Source organism: Lepidochelys kempii, chromosome 3, assembly GCF_965140265.1.
Source record: "Lepidochelys kempii isolate rLepKem1 chromosome 3, rLepKem1.hap2, whole genome shotgun sequence".
Lineage (NCBI taxonomy): Eukaryota > Metazoa > Chordata > Testudines > Cheloniidae > Lepidochelys > Lepidochelys kempii.
This window is the reverse complement of record NC_133258.1, coordinates 151,300,055-151,320,478: the sequence shown is the minus strand read 5'-3', so window position 1 is coordinate 151,320,478 and position 20,424 is coordinate 151,300,055. Positions and strand designations below refer to the sequence as shown.

Below are 20,424 nucleotides of genomic sequence, written 5' to 3'. Positions count from 1 at the left end.
TGGAGTCGGCGCTTATGATTGTCATGCCGGAGGGATGTAAAGGATCCATGGCTTTTCCCAGGGTTGCTGATGAGCAGACACCAACAGTCCTCCTCAACCCAAGCCTCTGCTTTAGCTTTAGCTATACAGTTTCTCTTACAGCACTCTTGGCCCAATGTCTGTAAATGTTTGGTGTATTTCTCTTCCAGGGATGAACCCAGACCTCACCTACCCTTGCTGGTACAAGAACCTGGTATCTGTGTGGATCCTCTTTGGGATGGCCTGGCTGGCCCTGGTTATCAACCTGTGCATCACCTTGCTAGAGAACTCTAGTGACCTCTGCCAGTGCGGCAAGAAGAAGAGCAAAGAGCTGGAGCAGGAGTTAATGGACGGCAACAAAAATAGCAGCCCGAGGCCTGATGACGTGGAGAGCTGCAGCAGCAAGGACACAAAACCTGAAGATTCACAAAGTGAATGGTGCGCACAGAGCTTGTCTGAGACAATGTGAACTGTGCAGAAGGAACATCTGATGGGCTAGTCCTCTCTGGCGTGCCAGGAGTTGTAGCACTGTTATGCTTAGAATGCTTGTCTTGGAGTTCAGCCAGACAGCAGAATTGAGTTTGGGGAGACTCTGCTGTGAATCAAGTGATAGAAACAAAATGTTGCCTTTTCATATTTTGAGAGCTGGAAGGGAAAACCAAAAGCACTTTTTAGTGCCAGTGGCTCCAGGGCGTAATTCCATCCCAATGATTACAAAGTCTCCTTTTGATCTGGACACAGACTGGATTGTAAATAGTTTGATAAATGGGAAAATCTGAAAAAGAAAATTGTTGAGAGATTCTCATGGCATAAAGACCACAGTGGTCTGTGTGTTCCTATTAGCCTCCTGGCATGTGCACTAGTACCACCCGATGGATGGAATGCTAGAACTGCTCATGTGGCATTCTGTCAAGCTCATGAGACTGATCAAGGGGTTTCCTGTTGAAATAACTCCCCAGAAATCCTTTGTGCTGCTTTAAAAGAGCTTATGGATTCTAGTGCCTGGTACCCTTCGGATACACATTCCCAGTCTTCTCATTCAGTCTTTCCCTGCTGTGCTACCAGCATCCGAAATCATTCATTCTGAAAATCTGGTCTTTTAGGTCAGGTTTGAGATTTTGGATGAGTCACCCACTATCTGCATGGGACCCATGTTCAAGAAAAGCAATGGGCAGAAGAGAATGTGGTGGATGCAAAAGGTAGTCTTTTGTGGTATAGGGTTCAGCATTTAGAAATATAGAGGGCCAGGAGCATGACAATACAGACACTTGAGTTGTTCACAGTCTCCCAGGGTCAAAGGTCCTGGAATGCTTCCAAAAAGGGGAAGCCATGCTGTCAAGCGATTAAAAAAAATTAATCGTGATTAATCATGCGATTAAAAAAATGAATTGGGATTAACGCGCTGTTAAACAGTAAATAGAATACTATTTATATAAATATTTTTGGATATTTTCCACATTTTGAAATATATTGATTTCAATTACAACACAGAATACAAAGTGTACGGTGCTCACTTTATATTATTTTTATTATAAATATTTGAATTGTAAAAATAAAATAAATAGTATTTTTGAATTCACCTAATACAAGTATTTTTGTTTATCATTTTTGCAGTGCAAATATTTGTAATAAAAGTAATATAAAGTGAGCACTGTACACTTTGTATTCTGTGTTGTAATTGAAAGCAATATATTTGAAAATGTAGAAAACCATCCAAAATATTTAATACATTTCAATTGGTATTCTGTTGTTTAACAGTGTGATTAAAACTGCAATTAATCATGAGTAATTTTTTTTATCGTGAGTAACTTTTTTGAGTTAATCATGTGAGTTAACTGCGATTAATTGACAGCCCTAGTGGAAACCTGGACAAATTGCTAAGGATGACTACAAAAGAATAGTAGAAGTATGCAGGGACAAAATCAGGCTAAGGCACAAAATGAGATACACCTAGAAAGGAACATAAAAGGCTATAAGAAATGGTTCTGTAAATACGTTGAAGAAGCAAGAGACAGACGAAGGAAAGTGTAGGTTCACTACTTAGCATGGAAGGAGAACTAATAACGAATGTCAGCAATAAAGCTGGGGTATTTAATGCCTATTTTGCTTTGCTCTTCACTAAAAAGCTTAATTATCACCAAATGGTTAACACAATACTAACAAGGGAGAAGGAACACAAGCTAGAATAGGGAAAGAACAGGTTAAAGAATATTTAGATAAGTTAGATGTATTCAGGTCAGGAATACCTGATGAAATTCACCCTAGGGTACTTAAGGAAATCACTGATGCAATCTTGGAACCGTTATTATCCTTGAGAACTCCTGGAGGACAAGTGAGGTCCCAGAGGACTGGAGAAGGGAAAACATAGTACCTATCCTTATAAAGGGGAACAAAGAGGATGTGAGGAATTCTAGACTGGTCAGCCTAACTTTGATACCTGGAAAGATACTGGAACAAATTAATCAATTTGTAAACACCTAGAGAATATTAGAAGAATAAGTAATAGCCAACATGGATTTGTCAAGAACAAATCATGCCAAACCAACCTAATTTCCTTCTTCGGCCGGGTTACTGGCCTAGTGGATGTGGCGGAAGCTGTAGATATGATATATCTTGATATTAGTAAGGTTTTTGATACACTCCCACATGAAAATTTCATAAGCAAACTAGGGAAATGTGGTCTAGATGAAATTACTATAAATTGGGTCCAAAACTGGATGACAGACTGCACTAAAAGAGTGCTATCAAACTGAACTAACGTATCTAGTTGGGCTCTCAGGGGTCCGTACTGAGTCTGGTGTTAGTCAATCTTTTCATTAATGACTTGGATAATGGAATGGAGTGTCTGCTTATAAAATCTTTGGGTGACACAAAGTTGGGAGGGGTTGCAAGCACTTTGGAGGACAGAATTAGAATTCAAAATGACCTTGACAAATTGGAGAATTGGTCTGAAATCAACAAGATGAAGTTCAATACAAACAAATGCAAAGTACTACACTTAGGAATGAAAAATTAAGTGCACAAATACAAAATGGGGAATAAATGGATAGGCAGTAGTACAGCTGAAAAGCATCTGGAGGTTATAGTGGATCACAAGTTGAATGAGTCAACCATGTGATGCAGTTGAAAAAAGGCTAACATTATTTTGGAGTGAGTAAAAAGGAGTGTCTTATGTAAGACATGGGAAGTAATTGTACCACTCTACTTGGCACTGTTGAGGTCTGACCTAAAGAACTATGACCAGTTCTTGGCACCACACTGTAAAAAAGATGCAGACAAATTGGAGAGAGTCCAGAAGAGAATGAAGAAATAATAATATAGAAAACCGGACATATGAGGAAACAGTCTTAAAATATTATTAAAGGCTGTTCTAAAGAGGACTGATCAATTATTCTCTATGTCCACTGAAGATAGGATAAGAAGTAATGGGCTTAATCTTCAGCAAGGGAGATTTAGGTTAGATATTAGGAAATACTTTTTAACTATAAAAGTAATTAAGCTCTGGAATAGACTTCCAAGGGAGGTTGTGGAATTCCCATCACTGGAGGGTCTAAGAACAGGTTAGACAAACACCTGTCAGGGATAGTCTAAATTATACTTGGTTCTGCCTCAGCACAGGGGACTAGATGACATCTCAAGGTCCCTTTCTATTATTCTGAGTGTCAGAATAGACAGCTTTACAGTAAGACAGTCAGGAGTGCTGGTATGTGATGGCACCAGTGTCATGAGGAACTTCAGGAAAGGAATCCTTTAGGCTGAACTTGGATTGTTTGGCAGAAGGTTGATGTCCAGAGATTCCATGGCAATGTTCTCTGACGTACTATTTCAACAGGCCGGAGTATCAAGACAGGGGACTGTAAGAAACCTCAATGTATAGTTGGGAATCTGGTGTTGACTGCGTGGGTTCAAATTGATTGGACAGTGGCTAAATATATGGCAGCTTTTGAAGCTGTCTGTCTGACTTTTCTGTGTTGCTCATTTATTTTATCTTATTTATTTATCTTTTCATTGATGGGCAGATGTCGAGGTTTTTGACATTGGCTGAATGTCAAATAGTAAAAGAGTCTGGTCTCCCCCTTCTTCCAAGTGCAGAACTCCCCATATATTTGACTGCTGTTTTTAAAGCCAGATGGGTGGAAGACAATGGGAGGAATCCCACGTGGAAAAGGTTAAGAACCACTGTCCTACCTCTTTCTTGAATCTGGAGTTTCCACCTTTACCCCCATTCCACAGCCTAAGAGAGTTCAGTCTAAAGAGGATTTTCTTGCTATTCATTTTAAATGTCCTTTTTTCTCAGTCTTATCCCATTTTTCCTAGTTATCCTCCTTCACCGCCCCAGAATATTTCCAATCCCTCCTTCAAATCATAACCAACTGGGGGTGAGACTTGCAACTAAGAGAGTTAGGCACCCATATCTCACTGAATTTCAATAAGAGTTGGGCACCTCACTCCTTTAGGCACTTTCAGAAATCCCACCTTGTGACTGTATTATGTCCTGCACGCCCATATTCCAAGTCACCATGCAGGCAGGCCAAGCTATTCATATTTAACGCTATTTTAATTTATTTTTGTAAATCATTCTCTTTCTCGCTCCTCTTTCTTGGTCTTTCTGAACTCCCTCCACGTGTCTTTCTAGTGACAAAGTGCCTGGAAGCGCTCTTCTAATATCACTAATGTAGATATGAGATAACACTGGACCAAATACCATCTACCTGTCTGGGTACGTCTGTGGCTCCCTCCACCAGCATAATACCTGAGCATCTCCCCTTAGCACCCCATTAGATCTCATCCCCCCCAACTCAACATATTGTCACTTATTAGTACTCTTAGTTGACAGTCCTTCAGACAGCTTTCAATGCAGATGAAGTCCATCATCATAGTTTAAAAGTCCCCTGCAAAATACCAAGCCTTTGGCCTTTGCAGCATTCGCTGCAAATCTGTGCTCTGGCCAAATGACATGGATGAATTTGTTCCCAGACAGAAGAGAAGAAGGCGGGGGAGGGAGAGTTTTGTAACAGTGAAAAACATCATCACCAGTGTGTCTAAGAAAACAGACTCCTCTACCAAAATCTGGAAGGTTATCTGTTCAAGGGTAAATAAAAAAAACAAAACCACTGTGCTGTCATCACTCTTGTCACAGCTGACTTGGGATATTCCATAATCTTCATTGGAAAATTACAGACGTTCTTTGCTTTTTTTTTTTTTTTAATTCCACGGAAAGGTCCTGGTGGATCTAACATGCTCGTCTTTGCCCAAATTATTGTACAGTTTCCGTTAGTGATTTCAACCTAGCGCGTCACTATTGTTATTCACCATCCCGAGGTGCCCTGTGTTTTGGGGGAAATAAAGGCCAGATTATTTATATTGTGATTAATGAAGTAGTTATGCTATATCTGTGCCCAGAGATGTCAATCAAGATTGGAGCCCCATTGTGCTAAGCACTTTACAAACACAAGCACTTCCTCAGAGAGCTCACTGTCTAAGAAGCATGACCTATGAAAGGTGGTCTGGAGAGGGTACAACCAAATATATGTAGGGTAGGGCTGCATTCACCAATATGCTCAGACTGCTTTGTGCTGCTCCAGAGATGTAAATCAGCCTTGAACCCAGTTTAATAGCCTGAGTGTACCATTGAATCTGCCCCCACCATTTTTGTGTATGTGTATTGAAGCTCCAGCAAGGGCTCTCAGCACCTCATTTCCGATTGCCTTCAAGTAAGTGTATTCAGCACTCCAGTCAGACTCCCGATCCTGGTTTCAAGTCAGGGTAAGCTTCACCAATGCAAAGCACAGCTTATTGCAGTGTACCCTGTCAATACTAGGGGTTTGCACTCTGCAGCTACACCAATCTCTCGTACTGATGACTGAAATCATGGCAAATTCTCAGAGTATTCAAGGCCTAAGATTTTAAAGTAACAACTGTATAAGGCCTTCATCTTGCCCTGACAAATGGGAGGGACAGATTTGATACTCTAAGCCCTGGTCTACACTAGGACTTTAGGTCGAATTTAGCAGCGTTAAATTGATGTAAACCTGCACCCGTCCACACGGGCTCTTAAAATCGATTTCCTTACTCCACCACTGACAAGTGGATTAGCGCTTAAATCAGCCTTGCCGGCTCGAAGTTGGGGTACTGTGGACACAATTCGACGGTACTGGCCTCCGGGAGCTATTCCAGAGTGCTCCATTGTGACCGCTCTGGACAGCACTCTCAACTCAGATGCACTGGCCAGGTAGACAGGAAAAGAACCGCGAACTTTTGAATCTCATTTCCTGTTTGGCCAGCGTGGCAAGCTGCAGGTGACCATGCAGAGCTCATCAGCAGAGGTGACCATGATGGAGTCCCAGAATCGCAAAAGAGCTCCAGCATGGACTGAACGGGAGGTACGGGATCTGATCGCTGTATGGGGAGAGGAATCCGTGCTATCAGAACTCTGTTCCAGTTTTCAAAATGCCAAAACCTTTGTCAAAATCTCCAAGGGCATGAAGGACAGAGGCCATAACAGGGACCCGAAGCAGTGCCGGGTGAAACTTAAGGAGCTGAGGCAAGCCTACCAGAAAACCAGAGAGGCGAATGGCCGCTCCGGGTCAGAGCCCCAAACATGCCGCTTCTATGATGAGCTGCATGCCATTTTAGGGGGTTCAGCCACCACTACCCCAGCCGTGTTGTTTGACTCCTTCAATGGAGATGGAGGCAACACGGAAGCAGGTTTTGAGGACGAAGAAGAAGATGATGATGAGGTTGTAGATAGCTCACAGCAAGCAAGCGGAGAAACCGGTTTTCCCGACGGCCAGGAACTGTTTCTCACCCTGCACCTGGAGCCAGTACCCCCCGAACCCACCCAAGACTGCCTCCTGGACCCGGCAGATGGAGAAGGGACCTCCGGTGAGTGCACCTTTTAAAATACTATACGTGGTTTAAAAGCAAGCATGTGAAAGGATTACTTTGCCCTGGCATTTGCGGCTCTCCTGGATGTACTCCCAAAGCCTTTGCAAAAGGTTTCTGGGGAGGGCAGCCTTATTGCGTCCTCCATGGTAGGACACTTTACCACTCCAGGCCAGTAACACGTACTCGGGAATCATTGTACAACAAAGCATTGCAGTGTATGTTTGCTGGCGTTCAAACAACATCCGTTCTTTATCTCTCTGTGTTATCCTCAGGAGAGTGAGATATCATTCATGGTCACCTCGTTGAAATAGGGTGCTTTTCTTCAGGGGACACTCAGAGGAGCCCGTTCCTGCTGGGCTGTTTGCCTGTGGCTGAACAGAAATGTTCCCCGCTGTTAGCCACGGGGAGGGGGGAGGGTTGAGGAGGTAGCCACACGGTGTGGGGGAGGCAAAATACGACCTTGTAACAAAAGCACATGTGCTATGTATGTAACGTTAACAGCAAGGTTTACCCTGAAAGAGTGTAGCCACTTTTTTATAAAATGTGTCTTTTTAAATAGCAAAAAGAAAAGGAGTACTTGTGGCACCTTAGAGACTAACCAATTTATTTGAGCATAAGCTTTCATGAGCTACAGCTCACTTCATCGGATGCATACTGTGGAAAGTGTAGAAGATCTTTTTATACACATAAAGCATGAAAAAATACCTCCTCCCACCCCACTCTCCTGCTGGTAATAGCTTATCTATCCTTACAATGTGTATGATAATCAAGGTGGCCAGGAGCACCTCGGACATGACGATGACAGCTACCAGTCCTATTGCACCGTCTGCTGCCAGAAGGCAATGGGTTGCTGCTGTTGTGTAGCAATGCAGTACCGCGTCTGCCAGCACCCAGGAGACATACAGTGACAGTGAGCTGAGCGGGCTCCATGCTTGCCGTGATATGGCGTCTGCACAGGTAACTCAGGAAAAAAGGTGCAAAACGATTGTCTGCCCTTGCTTTCACGGAGGGAGGGAGGGAGGGAGGGAACGGGGGCTTGACGATATGTACCCAGAACCACCCGCGACAATGTTTTAGCCCCATCAGGCATTGCGATCTCAACCCAGAATTCCAATGGGCAGCAGAGACTGCGGGAACTGTGGGATAGCTACCCACAGTGCAACACTCCGGAAGTAGACACTTGCCTCGGTACTGTGGAAGCACTCCGCCGAGTTAATGCACTTAATGCACTTAGAGCATTTTCTGTGGGGACACACACACTCGAATATACAAAACCGATTTCTAAAAAACCGACTTCTATAAATTCGACCTAATTCCGTAGTGTAGACATACCCTAATAGGTCTTTCCCACCACTGAATGACTCAGCAGTTCAAATGGCTACGGTAACATCACTTGCAGTAGTAACACTGGCTACGTGTCAGGTGGTGCTAAGGCAAAAAATTGCCACACCTGCTGCCAAGCACTGTTTTATTTTTTAGAAATCCGGATGTTTCATATAAGTAATTCAAATCCCCCAGATCAAAAGGAAGTTGAACATCTAGGCAGACACCCCAGACTTGCTTCAGGTTGCTGTGGAAAAACACATAGGAAAAAGGTGTCACAGGTGTCGCAATGGAGTTGTGTCCCTAACTTTGTTGTTTTATTTAGAGCTGCACTGAAATGCATATTTTAAATTAGAACCTTGAAGACAATGTTGATGATCTCTCATCCCTTGTAGTCCAAAGGATCCCAAAGTGTGATACAACAGCTCTTACAGCACAACTGAATTGCAGCCACCTCCAGGGAGGAAGGCAGCAGCCAGCTAGCAACACCGCACACCAGCGTGGGAAGCAATTTTGTCCAAAGAAACTGAATAAAAATGTCCTGAGATCTTTAACTCTGAGCAAACAGGGTTTCTTATTTGAGATCCCAGGTTTAAGGTCCTAATCTAAGTCCTCATTTGAGATACGAAGTCATGGATGGAATTTTTGTCTAGACATGAATGCCAAAGCCTATTTCCTTTTCAGAATTTGAGTTTAGGTACTTGGCGTTCTGTTTATCATGGTTTTCTGGTGTAGGAGACATTCCAGCAAAAAAGGAGATATGGCCAGAGTGTCTCTGTGCTCTGGCTATTCCTAGCCACCAGAATGATCCCTTGTGGTCATAGAGAGCTACGTGCAAGCAGAGCAGCCTTGAGGTTGCTGTAAGTTTGTGGCAGCACAAAGTCACCTTCTTCCATAGTCGCCCCCCCCCCCCCACACACACACACACACGCACCTATTCTCTGTTCCTGCATGGGTGCTGTGGCTTCATTGGACCCTGCTTCTGCCTGCTTCCTGCACCCAAGTCTGTTCTTGATTCCTGCTCTGCCCCTGCCCCTGTTCTCATCATGCTCTGGCTCTGTGCCTGATCCTTGCCTTAACTTTGGTTCCTGCCCTTATGTCTCACTTCTGACTGTCAGTTACCTGTCTGGCTCTAACCCTTGGCTCTGGTAATTAGCAGTTGACTCTAGTGCTGACTCATGGCTTTGTTCCCCAACCTGGATGCCTGCTGTGCCCACTAGTCCAAACTGCCTATATCCCAGTCCATAACATTGCAGCACTGCCTGCCAGGCAACCTTGGGTGCTTCACAATGCTTTGCTGTTGTAGCTCCAACTTGGGCCATTCACAAACAGCCTGCAGGTCGCGCCCTGATTGTCTGTGTATAGCTGCAGCCCTGGTCCAGCAGCTCTGACCTCAGCAGCCTGTCAGCAACACTCCAGTCACAATCTGGCTTCCACTAGCTTTGGTTACCACATTCAGGACTGGGAGTGTCCTGGGGTCACCCTGCATGTTCCCAAAAATGTGTGTTGTACAGTGTCCAGCCTGCTCCTGGACAGTTTGTTACTTTAACTGGAGTTACCATACAGTTCAGTTTAAACACAACACTGGATGAGTTTAGATTAAAAATAAAACAAGTTTATTAACAAAAGAAAATAGGATTTTAAGTGAATTCAAGTATAAGAAATAAAGTTAGAAATGTGGAAACATGCATCTAAAAGTTTATAACTCAATCTTGTAAAGTTCTGGTTCAAGGCCTTTGTTCAAGATGGCCTTTCTCACCTACAGTCTTCCAGCAAGGTGGTGACTGACACTTTCCTTGGTCAGGATCTCTCCCAGAGGTGGTGCTTTTGTCTTCCCAGGTGACAGAGAATTTAGGATTTTCTGCCCCTTTCCTTTATAGTCCAGTAAACCTTTGAAGTGGATTCTTCTGAAGATTACCCCTCAAAGCAAAGTTTATTCACACAGCCATGGAGTGTGGTGATGAAGGATGCTCCATGCTCTTTTTTTCCTCACCTGTGTTTCTTGAAATGCAAATTTGCTTTGTCTCCTACCCCTGCTGTCTCAAGGACCCTGTTTACGATTTATATGTAAATTGAGGTAAACACACATTCCTTTGTTTAGGACAGACCTGTTTAACAGCTTTTCCCGAGGCAGGGCTGCGTGGTTTTGAACATGTCCTAATAATACCATACAGGGGGATTTCATAACTGTGCATATAATGGTGATACATACATTTCACCATCAGATTCTTGACCAGTAAGTTATTAGGTTTCAAATGACACCTCACAAGGCAGAGTTTGGACAAAGATTATTACAACAGTGAACAGGGCAGAGGCCCAGGCACACCCTAATGCCCTGAGCTCCGGCTGGGAAGACTGCTCCTCCCTCCTCCCCCACTGGAGGCTCGGAGGTGGGGGCGGGGGGGTAGGAGGAGGAAGAGGAGGAGGCTGCAGCAGTTGCAGGCAGCGATGGCAGCAGAGCCCTGTTTACATTGCTGCTGCGCTGCTGGCCCCAGCGGCGTGGGGTGAGTGGAGTTGGCCCAGGGGCCCAGCTCCACCAATATTTGGGGCCCCTGGCCCACCTGCCGCCCTCCCCACGCCCCGTCTTGCTGCCCCCACGCACTTCCCCAGGCCCTGGAGCAAAGTGTCCCTGCCTCTTCCATGCAGCTCCATGCCGCCTCCCTGCAGCAACTGCTGCCGCAGGGTCCTAGTGCCACCCCACATCTCCACTGCCAGGGCACACTGACTCTGAGCCTGCCCTTCCAACTCAGACCCTTCACTTTTCCGGCGGGACCCTCCACCAGCACAGGGCTCCCCCCTCCCTTCCACCCACAGTCACCGCTCATGCCCTACGCTGGGCAAGGAGGCAGCCCCATCCCTCACCCCTAGTGAGGCTACAGTCAGGTCAACAGCAGGGGAGGAGGTGCACGCAGCACCCCCTGGCACCCACCACAGGGGAGGCGAGGGAGATTCCTGGACCTGAGAGGGGCCCTAGGAGCACATGCAGTGACAGTGGTGGGGGTGAGTGTGCTGCTGGGGGGGCAGGAAAGGGGGGCTCCTCCCCCAGAGCTCGCTGCTGCCGGCAGGGAAAGGGCTGGGGGCAGTCCTCCTCTCTGGCTCCTGTCCCGGAGCAGCCTGCCTGCACTCCAAACTCATCTCCAGCCCTGCCCCACTCCAGAGCCCACACCCCCAACCAGAGCTTTCACGCCACCACCGCACCCTCTACCCTAGCCCTGAGCCCCTCCAACACCCCAAACACCTTATTCCCAGTCCCAGCCAGAGCCCTCATCCCCCTGAACTCCAGCCCTCTGCCCCAGCCCTGAGCCCCCTCCAATACCACAAACCCCTCATCTCCAGCCCCAGACAGAGCCCTCACCCCCCACACTCCTACTCTCGCCCTGAGCCCCTCCCACACTCAAACCCCTCATCTGCAGCCACACCTCTCAGCCCTCACCCCACATCCCCACCTCTGCACCCCCTCCCATCACCAAACTCCCTCCCAGAGCCTGCACCCCAATCCCCTGCCCCAGCCTAGGGCCTGCACTCCATACCTCCCCCACCCAAACGCCCTCCCAGATCCTTGGGCACGTGGAGGACAGAGTTTGTTGGGGCGGAGTTTGAGCAGGGGCAGGTTCTGGGCACCACCAACATTTCTACAAACCTGCCACCCCTGGTGACAGGGTCCCTGCCGCCCGCCTGTGCAGGGTGTATTTGTTGCCTGTACAAACTTCCCCAACAGCTGCACAAAGTTGTTGTAATTGTGTCACACAGCAAACCCCACCCTGCTACCGTAACCCCCCCTGGCCGCCCGGAGCCACCCAGCCAATCGCCGCCTCCTCAGCGCTACACGTGACCTTTGTTACGTCAGTCACAGCGCTCTTCCACCGCTGCGCTCCAGCTTGGTTGGCACTCTGTGTGCCCGCCCCGTAAGTGCCATCACATCATTGGTCAAGGGGATGTCCAGGGGGTGTGTCATAACCATACAGCTAAGGGTAGCCTAGAATCCCTCCTTACCTGTAAGGGGTTAAGAAGCTCAAATAACCTGGTTGACACCTGACCAAAGGGACCAATGGAGAAAGAAGATACTTTCAAATCTTGGGGAAGGCTTTGTGGTGTGTTCTCTGGAGAAAGCAGAGAAGCACCATATAAAAAAAAACCTCCTTCTCCTATAAACCATCCTGTACAAGTCTCTGATATTGCAAAAAGGGTAAGTAAATAAGGCAAGGCACGTTAGATTACCTTTTGTTTTCAACTTGTGAATTTTCCCTTTGCTAGAGGGAGGTTTATCCTGGTTTTTTGTAACTTTAAAGTTTTGCCTAGAGGGGAATCCTCTGTGTTTTGAATCTGGTTACCCTGTACAGTATTTACCATCCTGATTTTTCAGAGGTGAAACCTTTTATTCAAATAAAATCCTTCTTTTAAGAACCTGACTGATTTTTTCCATTGTTCCAAGACCAAGGTTTGGGTCTTTGAACATTTTGTAACCAATTGGTTAGCATATTATTCTCAAGCCTCCCCAGGAAAGGGGGTGTAAGGGCTTGGGGGGATTGCTGGGGGAAGAGGAACTCCAAATGGTCCTTTTCCCTGGTTCTTTGTTAAAATCACTTGGTGGTGGCAGTGTTACTTAAACCCAAGGTACAAGGGAGAATTTATGCCTGGGGAGTTTTTAACCTAAGCTGGTAGAATAAACTTAGGGGGTCTTTCATGCGGGTCCCCACGTCTGTACCCTAGAGTTCAGAGTGGGGAGGGAACCCTGACAGGGTGGGATTTGGTGGGGACTCTGTTCTGAGCGGCGCTGTGGTAAGGGGGCTGGGCAGGTTGGATACAGGCCAGAGGGTCTCGGGGGCAGACAGGGAACAGGGGTGTTGGATAGGGCGTGGGAGTCCCAGGGGGCCTGTCAGCGGGCAGGGGTGTGGCTAGGGGGTGGGGCAGTTGGGACGGGGGGGTTGGATAGTTGGTGGAGTCCTGGGGGGTGATTATGGGGTCTCTGGAGGAGGTTATCAGGGGATAATGAGCCAGGGGGAGGGGGTTGGATGGGTCAGGGGTTCTGGGGGGAGCCTGTGGGGGGATGTTGAGAGGGGTCGGGGCAGGGCAGGGAGCAGGGGGAGTTGGATGCGTCGAGAGTTCTGGGGGTCCTTTCAGGGGACAGGGAGCAGTTGGATAGGTGTGGGAGACCCAGGGGTCTGTCTGAGGGTGGAGATGTGGATAAGGGTCGGGGCAGTCAGGGGACAGGTAGGGGGTAGGGTCCTAGGGAGGCAGTTACGCGGGGGGGGTCTCAGGAAGGGGCAGTCAGGGGACAAGGAGCAGGGAGACTTAGCTGGGGGTGGAGTCCTGGGGGGTAGTTAGGGCAGGGTCCCAGGAAGGGACAGTCAGGGGACAAGGAGCAGGAGGGGTTGGAGGTTTTGAGGGGGGCAGTCAGGGGGCGGAAAGTGGGAGGGAGTGGATGGGGTGGGGCTAGGGCGGGGCTCCCTGGGTGCACACCCTAATGTAATGTGTTGCGCACGCCTGTGGAACAGGGTGTGAATACGGTGTGCCTTCAGTCCCAGGGCCATATCAGAACCTTAGATGGGTGGAAGAGTCGTTCTGGTGAACTAGGAGTGAAGTACCCCAAATATTTTAACAGACATAGAACTGTTGCCAAGGCACAGTGGGCTAAATTCATCTTTGGTGTAATTCCACTGAGTACACTCACTGTAGCTACACTACACGTTAATCTGGCTAGGCATAATGGAGTTAGCTGCCAGCATCCAGTTCAAACAGTTGTGCTGGTCCATCATGCCACATGACTCAAATGGAAAACAGAGGGTAGTGGTGTTCGGCACTATGCGGCTAGGTAAGCAACTTTGTCTATCCACATCCTTCTATACTGTTTGCTCATCAGTCAAAGGGGAGCTGTCAGACTGCACCAATTGGCGCTGAGTCTTGTGGCCTTGCCCTCCCGTATCAAATGCTCAGCAATGCCAAGCTGATTAAGCAGGAGAATCTGAGGTTACTGACCTTACACCTGTTTGAGACAAGAACAGCATTGTATGATGTGTTGAGTTGCTCTCTCTAACAGACACACCTGCTGACCCCAAGTCAGTAACAAGAGGTCCGCTCATTACCAGACATAAGATTTGTTTTATTTAGAGCACATTTTTAAACTTTAGAGTTGCCACCTCTGTAGTACCAGAAAAGGGAGACATCTGGGATGATCCTGAACCCACAAAACTGGCCAACTGCCAGTGCAGACTGAGCACCCTTTCAGATTTCCCAGGACAGATACCTCAGAAAAAGGGACGATCCTGGGAAAACATGGAGAGGCAGCAACCCTACTCCCTGTAGTGTTCTGGAAGTTCTTGTGAGTGAGAAATGTTTCTCATCAGGCATATGCTGGGTATTATTTGAAATTATACGCACAGGATAATTAGACACACAGGGTTGGATTCGCAAAGATATGTAGGCACCTAACACCCATTGATTTCTCTTTGCAAATCCCACCCAAATTTACACACCATATCAAATGCAATTCATATCATGTATGGGGGAGACAGTGAAGTCCAGCAGATGGAACACAGGACTGTGTGCTAGGAATCCCTGTTTTTCAGTACCAGCTCTGCAATTGACTCAGGCCTTATCTTCACCAGAAAGGGTTTGCCAGTCTACAATATCAGCTACCCTCCTAGTGCAGGCCCTGTTTATACAGCAACAGAATGTTTTTGCCAGGATAGTTTGTAACAGGTCTCTAAACAAAGTAAGCTATACTACGTCTACATGAGAGTTTTGTGGGCATAGCAATGTTGCTTAGGGGTGTGATTTTTTTTTCATATTACTAACTGATGTAGCTATGCCTGTAACACTTTTAAGACTAGCCCAGACCTCAGTTTATGGCCTTGGGCAAGTCCCTTAACCTCTGTGTCTCAACTTCTCATTATGTAAAATGGAGTTAATTCTTACTTCTCTACCTAATGGTGGAGTTCTAGGGATTCATTAGTTAAGTGTTTGGGGGGGGGGGTGGTCAGAGATCTCTAAAACACTATATAAGGGCTGCTGAGTATTATTAGCAGGACATAAGAATGGCCATACTGGGTCAGACCAAAGGTCCATCCAGCCCAGCATCCTGTCTACCGACAATAGCCAATGCCAGGTGCCCCAGAGGGAGTGAACCTAACAGGTAATGGTCTAGTGATCTCTCTCCTGCCATCCATCTCCACCCTCTGACAAACAGGGGCTAGGGACACTATTCCTATAAACCATAAACTCCCACACAATCAATTAAACAGGGTATTGTCCCCTATTAGTTACAGTAGCCAACCATCTGCTGAGAAGAAACAGAGACATTTGCATGGCTGCCAGTGTCTGAGATGGTAATCTAGTTTCCACCTGTTTCAATGCTGTAAAAATAAGAGTGCACCAGAAACTTCAGCAGGCAGCTGATGTTAAGGTCTATCTAGCCTACATATGCATAGATAGGGAGTCCTAAAGATTGGTACAAAACAGTACCAGTGGCAAATAATGCATAAACAAACCTCTAGAATTATCAGTGACCAAGCAGGGATCTAGACAGAATCATATTCAGCTTTTGCTCACACTTGTCCATCAGCAGAGCTTTTATTGGTCCTGGAAATATTAAAAATCTCACTTTCATTTTATTATTTTTACCAGTTATGTTGTTTTTCTTTCTACATCAGTGGAAATATACCAGTCATTTTCGCTTTTGTTTTAGGTCACTGTCATGTTTTGGTTTTCAGGCACTTACCCAATGCCACAATGTTTAGTTTGCAAATGCTCCAGGGAAGGCTTCAATCCAAGCCAATTATTTTCTTTACAAAATGTTAAAAGCTCAAAAGCAATATTTTAATAATAAGTGTTGTAAAACTTTCTTTTGGCCCACCCCAAAATGCAAACTTCAGGTCTCAGCTACGTTTAACATATTAAAACTCTTTCCTACCACTTTTAACCCAGAACTTTTTGATGTTTTTTTCTGTTTGGTTTCTGCTGACTTGGGAATTTTTGAACTAAATTACACTAACCCAATCCTCTAGGCATCAGCAGACAACATGGAGCTCATCTGATACTGTTATCACTTCTCTCAATTGCCTTGCAACTTGGAGTGCTGTCCTTTTGAAGTGACTTTAAAGGTAAAGTGCTTCTTACATTCTTGAGATGATATCAGCAGGGACTAGTTTAAATCCTGCATTGACTATAAACAAAGCCTAAGTTTAAGAAAAAAGCAGGAAGTCAAACATCAGTGTAACCATTTCCCCATTTAAAAACTCTTAAACAAGCCAGATCTATCTGTGAGGCAGTTCACAGGTGGAATTTGCATACTCTGAAAAAGGGTCTAAAGATTAACATAGGAAAATGATCTTAAACATACAAGCCAGATCCTCAGTTGGTGTGAAATTGAAGTGAACAGGCCAGATCCTTAAGTGGTGTAAATTGCTCTAATGAAGACTGCACCTACACTGTCATATTACTAAAAAAAGAAGAAGAGGAGGACTTGTGGCACCTTAGAGACTAACCAATTTATTTGAGCTTAAGCTTTCGTGAGCTACAGCTCACTGCATCCGATGAAGTGAGCTGTAGCTCATGAAAGCTTATGCTCAAATAAATTGGTTAGTCTCTAAGGTGCCACAAGTACTCCTTTTCTTATTACCCAAATAATGATTCACCCATGCTATTGTACAGCTGAGCTGTGATTTTGGAAACTTAAAGATGGTTGATTGTTGCTTGTGGGTGGAATGGGTTTTCTGTGTGCTTTGTGGAAAGTTTTGCCACTGGGTTTTTTTTTTTTAAATGTGGGCTTATCTTACAGGGAAAAACCCTCAGTGAGGACAAGAAGGCCTTTGAATTTTTCTGTATAGATAAGGAAGATGCATTGATGATGGTTCCATGATATGGTAGCGGATATGCATCCGATGAAGTGAGCTGTAGCTCACGAAAGCTCATGCTCAAATAAATTGCTTAGTCTCTAAGGTGCCACAAGTACTCCTTTTCTTTTTGGCGAATACAGACTAACACGGCTGTTATTCTGAAGACTGTCAGAGCAGAGTCAAGCGGCCTTAGTGTAGGTGAGAATCAGCCCCAAGGTGTGAATCTAAACTGATGTGTTTAAACCCTTGCAAACAATCTGGTTTGGGGTTAAGAGTGACTTTTTTGGTTTAATGTAAGTTGGTGGGTGAGTGAACAGGCTGATGAACAGAGGGGTGGGAGGCCAGTTGAGTGAATAGGTGGCTACTTGGGCAGGGGGATGAGTGAGCTGGTGGAAGAGGCAAGGAGCATGCAGACAGCTGTACAACATTCACTGCATTTACATTTAAGTGAACGACTTACAGGGCTGCACTGGAGACTACCAAAGCCCAAAGAACAGTGATTCTCAAACTTTTGTACTGGTGACCTTTTTCACATAGTAAGCCTTTGAGTGCGACCCCCCTTATGAATTAAAAACAAAACTTTTTTATATATTTAACACCATTATAAATACTGGAGGCAAAGTGGGCTTTGGAGGCTGACAGCTTGCAACGCCCCACATAATAACCTCATGACCCCCTGAGGGGTCCCAACCCCCAGTTTGAGAACCCCTGCCATAGAACCTATGACAGATATGCAGGGATACAAAGGACCCACTGGATGGGGGGCACCTGAAACTTTAGACTCCTCCCTCTCAACTTACTGACACTTTTTCCCCTTTACCTGGTGGATACAGGCCCCCTCCCTATAATTGTGGTTGGCGGAAATCCCTGTTAAAAACCTCCAACCCCTAGCATAAATTCTATTTTGCAAGGGCAGACCCTCCTCTCTCCTCAGGATGGGTACTCCCAGCCAAAGAGTCAGCACCACAACACCCCTTTCCTGGCTGAAGCCATGATGCATCCAGTTCTCCCACATCATGTACCTCCTGAACAGGAGCAGGATGCTTTGCCTTGTGTGAAGCCATCAGCTGTACAGCCATCAGAAGCAGGTGAAGCCAGGACTATGGCAGAGCTCATTAAAGTTCATTTGGCAGTGGCTAGGTCTGGTTCACTCTAACCTCTTGAAGGCTTTAGAAGTTAACTGAGTGGGGAAGGAAAAGGCTGACAGCATTGTCCAGCTGAAGACAAAAGCCAGTGACATTCCCGGATCCCCTTTGAATAGTTCCCATAGTAAATGCCATAAACATACCTCTCATTCCTCGTCACCTAGTTCATCGCTGTCAGATTCGGGCTTGCTGTTATCCCATTTTCTTATTGTTCCTGGCCTCAGGGATTCCAAAGCGTGAGAAACGAGGGACAGAAAACACTGTTCATTGGAACAGTAGGTAGGGAAGAGGTTGTTCATCATTTTCAAAATCACTTTCCGTTCTCTCGCTTTAAACTCCCCAGGCCCATGGCCACTAAAGATACTTTGTTAATGAAGAGGCACTCCATCACCTGCAGTTCTTTGTGAAAGCCTGGGAGGAGGATTAAGTACAGCCCTTAGAAGAATCCCAATAGCAGAGCATATTATGTTATGGTAAAAGTGCTTTTGTGGATCTCAGGCTGCACTTGATACAAAAGAGTTGATTCAGCATGTATTGGACACCACAGAAGTTAAACACGGTGGCAGCTTTATCCTCTGGTGTGTGTTGGTGCTGGATGGAACAAAGGAAAAAGGACCCTGGTGCACATGCTATGAGACTGTCCAACAGTCAGGCAGCTGTGGAAAGAAGTGGCCACAAAAATTAAAACAGGGCTCAGCTGCAGCAACCAAAACCTCAGCTGAAAATTATGCCCTTGGTTACCTGGGCTTAATGCCACCACAGAGACTTTGTATCTTGAGAGCTGCAGTGATCACCAAGTGCCTGGTTTTACAAAACTGGAGGAGTAGGCCTCTACCCAGAATAGAACAGCGGTATCTGGACCTAGTAGTATTTGGCGTTAACAGCAGAGGCGCCGACTTTGTAATTTCCTCAGGGATCCTTGACCCTCACTCCGCCCCAGGTCCTACCCCCACTCCACCCCTTCCCCCAAGCTCCCGCCCCACCTCTTCCTGCCCCCACTCCACCCATCCCCCACAGCACCTCCCGCACATTGCCGAACAGCTGGTCACTGGTGGGTAGGAGACACTGGGAGGGGGAGGAGCTGATTGGTGGGGCTGCCAGTGGGTGCTGAACACCCACTATTTTTTTCTGTGGGTGCTCCAGCCCTAGAGCACCCAAGGAGTTGGTGCCTCTGGACAGTCACAGAATGAGTAGCTCATTACCATAGCGAGCAATTATATGAATTTGAAAAAATTTGGAGCCCATTTCTAGATGCGTTTGGATAAAAATGGTGAGATGGCTCAAAGAATGCCAGACTTCCATTCCACTAACCCCACCTCTTCCCTCCCTGTCTCTGCTTTCCCTATTCATGTACACTGTCTCCTATTTTATCACCCGGGATCCTAGAAATCCATTTGCCATGGGAAAAATGTGGAATTTGCCTCTTTACAGCGTTTTAGCTTTTACAGTTTGTAAAAAAATAAAAACATATAATAACTATTGACTACGTTTCACTGAAAATATCCGTGTCACTTATTCCATGTGCGCAAACCCCCCTGCCCCCCACACCCTTTGTGGTTGATTTTTGAATGCGCTTTAAATTTACATAGCTAAACATACTCCATTAAACTGCTGCTGGTGTACAGAGGTTACTCAACGACCTATATGGGATTCGTGTTTTAATGCATCTCAAATTTCACTTCAGCCTCAGAAAGTGAGTAAAGTTCATATAAAAGCAATTTTTTTCTTTTTTGTGCATTTAAAAAAACCAGTTTTCTGAAAATATAGTATACAGGTGGAATTATCTGGTATATGTAAGAAACACAAATTGCAGTTCTATTAATTTTTTTTTTTTTTTTTTAGTATAATGACTGATGGCAGAGGCAGGGGTTGAGCAGTGACTCAGGGGTTGAGCACCCCCCGGCACACTGGAAAGCTGGTGCCTGTAGATCCAGCCCGGAGTAGGTCCCTATACAAGGAGCGGCATATTAACTTCTGAAGAGCCACATGTGGCTCTGGAGCCATAGGTTGGCCACCCCTGGATTAGACAATTGGCAACCCTAACTAGGAAATAGGAATTACTGCAGGGGGCTGGAAGTGCTGTGAAGGCAGCACGTTTAGTGACCGCGGACTAAGGTGAGCAGCTCACCACTACTGAGCAAACCCTCTGGCCAGTAAAGATGCAGCACTGGTGTGCTGCGTCAGTGCAAGGGAATCCCATCTAGTTCTCCTGGCCT

At 46.1% G+C, this 20,424-nt stretch overlaps 1 protein-coding gene across 1 annotated transcript in view; it reads left to right on the top strand.

Moving 5' to 3' along the window:
* KCNK17 (potassium two pore domain channel subfamily K member 17) overlaps positions 1-1,423 on the top strand; it is a 46,729-nt gene extending 45,306 nt beyond the window's left edge. Inside the window, exon 5 of the mRNA XM_073338561.1 lies at positions 189-1,423. Coding sequence (XP_073194662.1) covers positions 189-487 — 299 coding nt within the window. The 3' untranslated portion in view covers positions 488-1,423. The remainder of the gene's footprint in view (positions 1-188) is intronic.
* The last annotated feature ends 19,001 nt before the right edge of the window (positions 1,424-20,424 follow it).